The 7,687-nt window shown below is 47.3% G+C and overlaps 1 protein-coding gene across 1 annotated transcript in view; it reads left to right on the top strand.

The window, feature by feature from the left end:
- Positions 1-1,448: 1,448 nt before the first annotated feature.
- HECA (hdc homolog, cell cycle regulator) overlaps positions 1,449-7,687 on the top strand; it is a 43,458-nt gene continuing 37,219 nt past the window's right edge. The window contains exon 1 of the mRNA XM_065931258.1: positions 1,449-1,982. Coding sequence (XP_065787330.1) covers positions 1,712-1,982 — 271 coding nt within the window. The 5' untranslated portion in view covers positions 1,449-1,711. The remainder of the gene's footprint in view (positions 1,983-7,687) is intronic.

Genomic DNA, 7,687 nt, shown 5'->3' with positions numbered 1-7,687 from the left:
TTGCTCTTGAGTGCGCTCTCTTGCAGCTCCTGGCTCTGTTATGAATGCCCAATATCCCCAGGCAGTCTCCCCATTACGTGAACACAGGGTAAGTACTTCCCCGTCTACCTCTTTATGTTTCAGAACACAACTAAAGATTTTTTAAAAAGTTAAAAAAAACTAAACCCTTTTAATTTTGTATTAGAGTATAGCCAATTAATGATGTTGTGGTAGTTTCAGGTGGACAGCAAAGGGACTCAGTCATACATATTGATAAATCCATTCTCCCCTGTACTCCCCTCCCATCCAGATTGTCACATAACATTGAGCAGAGTTCCAAGATTCTTTATTGGAGAGCTGGGTTAATTAAAAAAGATCACACTGTATAGGAAGGGAGAACTGTCAATCGTCAGTTAACATAGTTTTCCCTCCACAGTTCACGGGAAAAGAACTTAACGTATACATTCAACAAATACATGCCAGGTGTCTTGCTGAGCTGCCCAAGACAGATAAAATCTCCTACTTGTTAAGCTTTCATTTGAGAAGCAGACAGACAGGAAATAAGTAAACATATATACATAGACAATATAATTAGAGATGGATGAGGTGGTACTTCTGATAGCCCTTTTAGGGAAGGGTGTCAGTTCTATCATTTTGAAGGAAGTGATGTGTTTGAGCTGAGACCTGAAGGGTGGGAAGGAGCTGGTTTTCAAAAAAGCCGAAAAAGAGCTGCAGAAAAAGAGGCCACGTGAAACTGCTCCTGGGGTCCCCTGCGCCTCAAGCCACTGCCTTATCACTGGTGTCGCCCTCTGCTCTCCACCTGCTCACAACAGTGGCCGTCGGTCTTTCAGGACAACTCAGGCCACGGGGATTGGGTTTCCCCTCCAGGCAGGGCCTGCTTCTCCGACCCAGGAGACGTTGAGTATCATCCCTGGATGGTGGGTTCTGTTTGAACCAACGGTTTCACCGCTAGACTGTGACGGGCTTCCATTCACGGACTCTTCAGTCCTTTCTCATTGTCTAGGAACTTGACTCGATTTCTTTAATTAGTGAATCTACAATTTTATGAATGGCAGAGCCTTTTGATGGATGATTAATTAGAAACCCTCTGTTTTCCAATTCTGTTCTGGTCACCCCCCTATTTTTCCCCGATCACATTGTTCTAAGCCTCAATTACATGAAGGTCAGAAGGCCCCCGACTAACTCCAGATGCCACTGGATTGGCGTTTAGGGGCACTTCAGGAAGGTATGTCCGCATGCGCCCAGGTGCAGTCGGAGACCCGAGTGCGGGCGCCCCGATGACGTCACTCCAAGGCTGCCGGCTCAGCGCGGGGCGTGACGTCACGAGGGCGGGCCAGGCCACCGTGAGGTCACCTGGTGGGTGCGGCCAGGCCGAATCCCCAGTGTCGTCACGGGAGGGGGCGGGGCCAGAGCGTGTCAGCGAAGCCGAATCAAAACAAGCCCGAGACCCGCCTTTTCCCTCCGGCTGGAGAGCGTCTTGCTCGCGCCCCGAGCCCGCGGCGCCCGCGCGGCTGCGAGCCTCGGGTGACCGCGCGCCGGCTCCAGGAAGCCGGGGAGGGCGCGGCAGCCGGGATGGCGCGGCGCGGGCCGCGCGGCTAGACGGGCGCCAGCGGAGCCGCCGGCCCGCGCCCTCCGTTCTCGGCCTCCCGGACCCGGCGTCGCGCCGCTGGGAGCCGCCTTCACCGACGCGGGGCACCTGGACGCTCGCGAGATGCCCAACCCCAAAAACAGTAAAGGCGGCCGCAAAAACAAGCGCGCCAACAGCAGCGGGGACGAGCAGGAAAATGGAGCCGGGGCCCTGGCAGTGGCGGGCGCGGCGGGCGCGGCGGCCGGGGGGGCCCTGGCGGCGGCGGCCGGCTGCGGAGCGGCGGCGGCGGGCGCACCCGGCACCGGGGGCGCGGCGGGCGCGGGAGGCGCGGGGCCGGGCGCCGCCAACGCCGCGGCCGCCGCGGGGGCTGCAGCCGCGGGCGACGCCAAGAACGGTAAGTCGGGTCCGGTCGGGCGAGCGCCAACTTCCTCACCGACGGGGACGGCGCGGCGGCGGCGGGGCCCAGGGTGGCGCGGGCGATGCGTGGACAATGCGAGAGTCAGGAAGTGCTCACCCCGCCCCTCCGCCCCGCCGCGGCTGCCCCTTCCCGGTCCCCACGCACGGCGGCGGCGATCGATCGGCGGCCCCGGCTCGGTGTCCGCGCGGCTCTCCGGCCGCGCGCCCCGGGCAGCCTGCGCCCCAAACTCTGAGGGGCTTCCGGGTCCCGGGTCGGGGCGGCGCTCCCCTCGGGCCCTGCCCGTTGTCCCCGCGCTGGCAAAGCCGAGTGTGTGCCTCAGACCAGGGGAAGGAAGGAAGGAAGGAAAGAAAGCTGCTCAAGTTGAGAAGAATGGTCCGATTGAAAACTTAGGCACCAGTTCCTTCTCCCCCGTGCTCCCCTCACCCACCCGCCTTCCCCGCCCCTGAGTGAAGGGGAGCCTCACATCCCGGCCGACCGGGGCTTGCTGTGTCGATTGCCACAGGTGAAGAGGCCCCGAGACATTTTTACTGTAGGGTGTGTGTGTGTGTGTGTCGCTGGGGTGAGGGGGCGGGGGTGTGCTCTTTAATTCTGTTCGCTTGAGGAAGGAAGAGACTCTGAACTTGACTTCCGTTCTCAGCCCGGAGTTAAAAAAAAAAAAAAAATCATTATTTAATTCGACTTCACATTTTAGGAGGAAGCTTAATAATCTGAATGCACCTTTTGAGGGAGCATTTAAGGAATAGTGAAGATGCCACAGGATTGCCGTTGTCACTGCAGAGACACAGTCTTATAGGGTTCTGGGCAAACACTTTTTCGGACTTGGGCAGTTCTTTGAATTCCTCTGGTCAAGCAGGTTTTCAGGGCAGGGAATATAGGTATATTTTGATGAAGAGAGATTGGGTTCTTAATATCTGACTTTTAACTTGTAGGTTTCAGCTTCCAAAGCCCTTCTTTAGGTAGATCATTTACTTTTAAACAGGTGAACTGCTCTTAGAAGTACCCCCACGGTGATCAGAGCAGAGGAGGCTGAAGATTAGCCTATTAGAAACAGAACCTTAGGCCCCATTGGCTATATCTCTGCAATTTCGAAATAGGAAGTCCCCCCCCAGGAAGAAACATCCCATTTGTGAATGTTTGAAAAGTCAAATTTTGGCCAGACTGTGTTTGGCGTGTTCTTCTTTTTTTTTTTCCCCTGTGAAAAATCGTGTAGTTGCTCATCTGTGTCCAACTCTTTGCCCCCCCATGGACTGTAGCCTGCCAGGTTCCTCTGTGAAATTCTCCAGGCAAGAATACTGAGTGGGTTGCCGATCCCTTCTCCAGGGATCTTCCTGACCCAGGGATCAAACCTGGGTCTCCGCCTTCTTTACCCTCTGAGTCACTTTAATGGACCCCCCCCCCCCTTTTTTTTTTGTACTAAGCTTCATCTTGGTATTGATGTGGCAGAGGGGAAAGAAAAGACTCCTTGCTCAGCCATTCAGTTTTGTCATCTTGGGAAGGACAGCTGTTCTGAGCCTCATTTCCTACCTTGTAACATCGGGAAAAAGAATTATACTGATTGTATCGGCTCCCTCAGGAGGTTATCATGAGGCTCAGAGTGTCCCTTCTCTACCCAGTCCCCAGAACTTGCTGTTTTAGAGGCTGGTTACATTTGTAGCAAGCTTAGTCAAGTTTGTCAAGGAAAGTAAGTGATCAGTGGATGACAGCTGTTACTCACTCATTCAAAAGATACTGAGCATTGACCATGTTACAAGTACTGTGTTAAGTATTAAAGGACAGGCGGCAGTCAAGGAAGGACCCCTGGTCCTCGCGGGAGCTTGCTTTCCTGGGATGGCTCAGAGGGTTTACCCTGCATCTGCTTGAAAGTTTCAGGTTGACTGTTCCCTTCTTTCTTCAAAAGGGAAGACCTCGTAAAGGCGGTGTGAGGGCATGTTTTCCTTAGGCTGTGGTTATGGTGCCGGGTTACTGCTCTCCACTGAAGTGGCAGTCTCAGGTATATTTAGCAGTTCTGTGTGTGTCCATGTGAAGGTATGTATTTGTGATTTGGAGCTTGTTTTATTACATGAATGGGGGAGAAAAGGAAGAAAGGGGCCAAACATTGTAATAATCATACTTAGAGAAGGTACAAACTTATGTTAGAGCAGTGAGTTGCAATTTTTTTGTTTGTTTTTAATGTTTGTTTATTTATATATTTGGCTGTTTCATGTCTCAGTTGGGCATGCAGGATCTTTAGTTGCAGCATGTGGGATCTAGTTCCCTGGCCAGGGATTGAATCTGGGCCCACTGCACTGGGAGCACGGGTGGAGTCTTAGCCACTGAACCACCAAGGAGTCCCCAGTGAGTTGAATTTTATGATGCCAAATTCTTGATTCTGACGTGGTGTGAAGTCTCAGTGAGTGATCCACCTTAATGTGAAGAATCTTTCACTGCTGTTGATGATAATTGCACATGGGTGCTGAGGTTTCCTGTGTGCAAAATTGGTAAATAAGGAAATTATAAATGCTTTTTTGTTCTTTTTTTTTTTTCCATTTAAAGATGTGTTTTTTAATGTGGATGTGGGAGAGGTGGCATTGGTGAATTTTTAAAGGAAGGGGCAACTGATACTTGCAACCTCTCAATCAACTGATAAAACCCACTGATTTTTAAATTTCAGGATGACATTAATTGAACTCATAGTATTTCTAAGTCAATTTTTTTATTTAGCTGTGACATTAGATTTTGTGATTGTGAATATTACACATCAGTTATTTCAAGAGTGTAGTACATTTACATTATTAAACTTTTAAATGATTTGCTCTCACTGTTCAAGTCCGTTGTGACCTACATCTGCAAGCATTCAAACTATATGACTTCACCTAAAGTTAATAGTACTTATTTGTAGTTGTTTGGAGTTCATAGGATGGTTTTATGTCTTGTGCTTCCTGGGCAGTGTGGACACCAGGGCAGGGTAATATTGTTCTTAGTTTTTCACTGTTAGTCAGTAGTTATTTATAACTACTGATTCTATAAAAAAGATTTGGTGGTTTGGGAAACCTTGAGGAAGCCATGGCTGGGTTATATAGTTGAAGTTAAACTACTTGAAGTTAGACTTCTTGGTTAAGTTGAATATTAATTGTAAGGACTTTGTACCCCAAGAAGAAATTAATTAGTACATTTTCAGATACTGGTTTATGAAGTTTTTGTGGGGATTGGAGTAAAAGATGAGGAAGCGCTGTCCTCTTTCTACATAGTAAACATCTGTCTGCACATATTGCAACATTTTGATTGTAGATGGACAAGATTTGCCAGTGATTATTTTTAGGTTCTAGTAATCACGCAGTAGATTATACCCATGTATAGTTTCACTCTGGAATTCTGGTTCTGTATGGCCACTGGTTTTTGCTTGAAGCCTAAAAATATATGAACTCTCCGTCATAGTATCTACTTTTTAATGGGCCTGAATCTCAAATCCTGTTTATAAATTTCTGTTTTATGGATGACCATGGTTCACCATTCCATTCATTCCTGACTATCGCCAGAACCTCTGGGTTGCTGAGTTTGCCTTCATTCATTCAACCATTCATTCATTATTCTTTGTAGTATATTGGGTTAGTTTACCCAGTGATTGATCTTGCATTTATTAAAATGTATATAATACTATACATAATATTAAGCTGATGCTTAAGCTCCAGTAGTTTGGCCACCTGATACGAAGAGCCGACTCATTGGAAAAGACCCTGATGCTGGTAAAGATGAAGGCAGGAGAAGAAGAGGGTGACAGAGGATGAGTTGGTTAGGTAGCATCACTGACTCAGTGGACATGAATTTGAGCAAACTCCAGGAGACAGTGGAGGACGGAGGAACCTGATGTGCTGAAGTCCATAGGGTCCAAATAGTCAGACATGACTTAGCAACTGAACAACAACAGCAATATATAATATTATACATTTATATATATATATATATATATAGTGGCTGACTTACATGATACCAGCCTACTAAGAGTTAGCCACTCATCTTAGATTCTGGAAATAGTCTTTGAGACAAAGGTTTACCTGCCAGCTCTTTACTGGATGTGCTCTTTGCATTGTTACTGGTCAGGGAGTGAGGGAAGCAAGACTGAGCAGAGGGAGGAGCTGAGCTGTGATGTGAGGGAGGTCTGGAGTGGGCTGGCCCTCCTGAGTTATCTTACCTTGAGGTGTGTGGGTGGGACCTTAACTACCCCCCGCCCCCACATACACATTGGTTGGTCACTGGACATGGGGTGCCCCCAGGAAGAGAGAATGATCTGGGAGGTGGGTGACAACTGTTAGCTGTAGAGCTTCTGTGGATATTTCAGCAGAGTAGTAAGTACAGGTACATCGCTATTTTTAATGATTGCATAGTATACCATTGTGTGTCTGCATCTTGGATAAACTGATCATTCTGCTCTTGTTTGATCTTTAAGTTCTTATTTGTACATCTCTAAGCATTATTCAGTTACTTCTTTAAGATAAACTATTACCTGAAGACTTGCTATGTCCTAGAATATGCACTTTGTTATGACTTTTAACACATGCCTGCAGATTGCCCTATGGAAAGGTTGTACCATTTTAACTTCACTGTGGTCAGAGTGCCCTTTCCCCCCGGCCTCTTCAGTTTCTAGTTCTTACTGTTTTAAAGGTATGCTGGAGAATTGCTGGTACTCCCAAACGTATCTGCAGTAGGGAGGTCCTGTTTGGATTCAGATCCTGGGGCAGATGCTGCCATATTTAGGGGTATTTTCCAAGGCTGCATTTATTTCTCCTGTGCTTTTTAGTGATCTGGTGGCTAACAAGGATTCAACAAAATACCTAATCATGGTAAATGGTGTCTTAGTAACTGGTGATAGTCCCTGGGATCACAAAGAGTCAGACACGACTCAGGGATTGAACATGCATGCACAATCGTTAGTGAGGATGCAAGCATAAGCTTTTGAAATTCTTTCTGCACTGTTGTTCTAGTCTTAAAAAAATAAGCCGTAGAACTTTTTTGTAAGTTTTAGTCAAAGCGTGGTGTTTGAACAGACCTGGGTGTAACCCAAGGTGCCACAACTTAAGGGCAAAGTGACCTAACCTCTCTCAGTCTCCACTGTTTGAACACAACCCTTTGGAGTGTTTTGGCAGATTAAGAAAAACGGTATATGTGAAAGATCTTGGCATAGGGCCTGGCAGATATGAACACTGTTAACAATGTCTTATAAGTTTTGTGATTTGTTCAGCCTTATCCAGTTACAAAACTTGTTAAACTATTCTGTTGAGAACTGAGAGACAATAAGCTGATTTCTTAATGTATAAAAAGACTGTGGTATCATACAGATTTTTATTCAGGCATTGATTTGACTATACACGATTTTCTATTTTTCCCTTATCATCTCTCTTTTTCCATAGCTTATCTGGAAAAATCAGAGGATTTAGCCAAAAGAAAAAAGTAAAAAGCAAACTGTGAAAACGGTTTCCTCTTCCTTTCTTCATTCATTCGTTTATCCATCTAATATGTATTGAGCGCCTGCTATTTGTCAGGCACTGTGTTAGGCTCTGGGATTACAAGGACAAAACAATCAGGCCCTGGGGGCTTATGGCTTAGTTGGGAGTCTTTATGGAAATGAATGAGAGTAGGTTATTGCTTGTGCTACACAAAGGCAGCTATGGAATGAGGAGCAGGAACTTGTGAGGTGGTCACTTATT

This window comes from Muntiacus reevesi, chromosome 3 (assembly GCF_963930625.1).
Source record: "Muntiacus reevesi chromosome 3, mMunRee1.1, whole genome shotgun sequence".
NCBI lineage: Eukaryota > Metazoa > Chordata > Mammalia > Artiodactyla > Cervidae > Muntiacus > Muntiacus reevesi.
The sequence above is the reverse complement of the archived record's forward strand: the minus strand, read 5'-3'. Positions and strand labels throughout refer to the sequence as shown.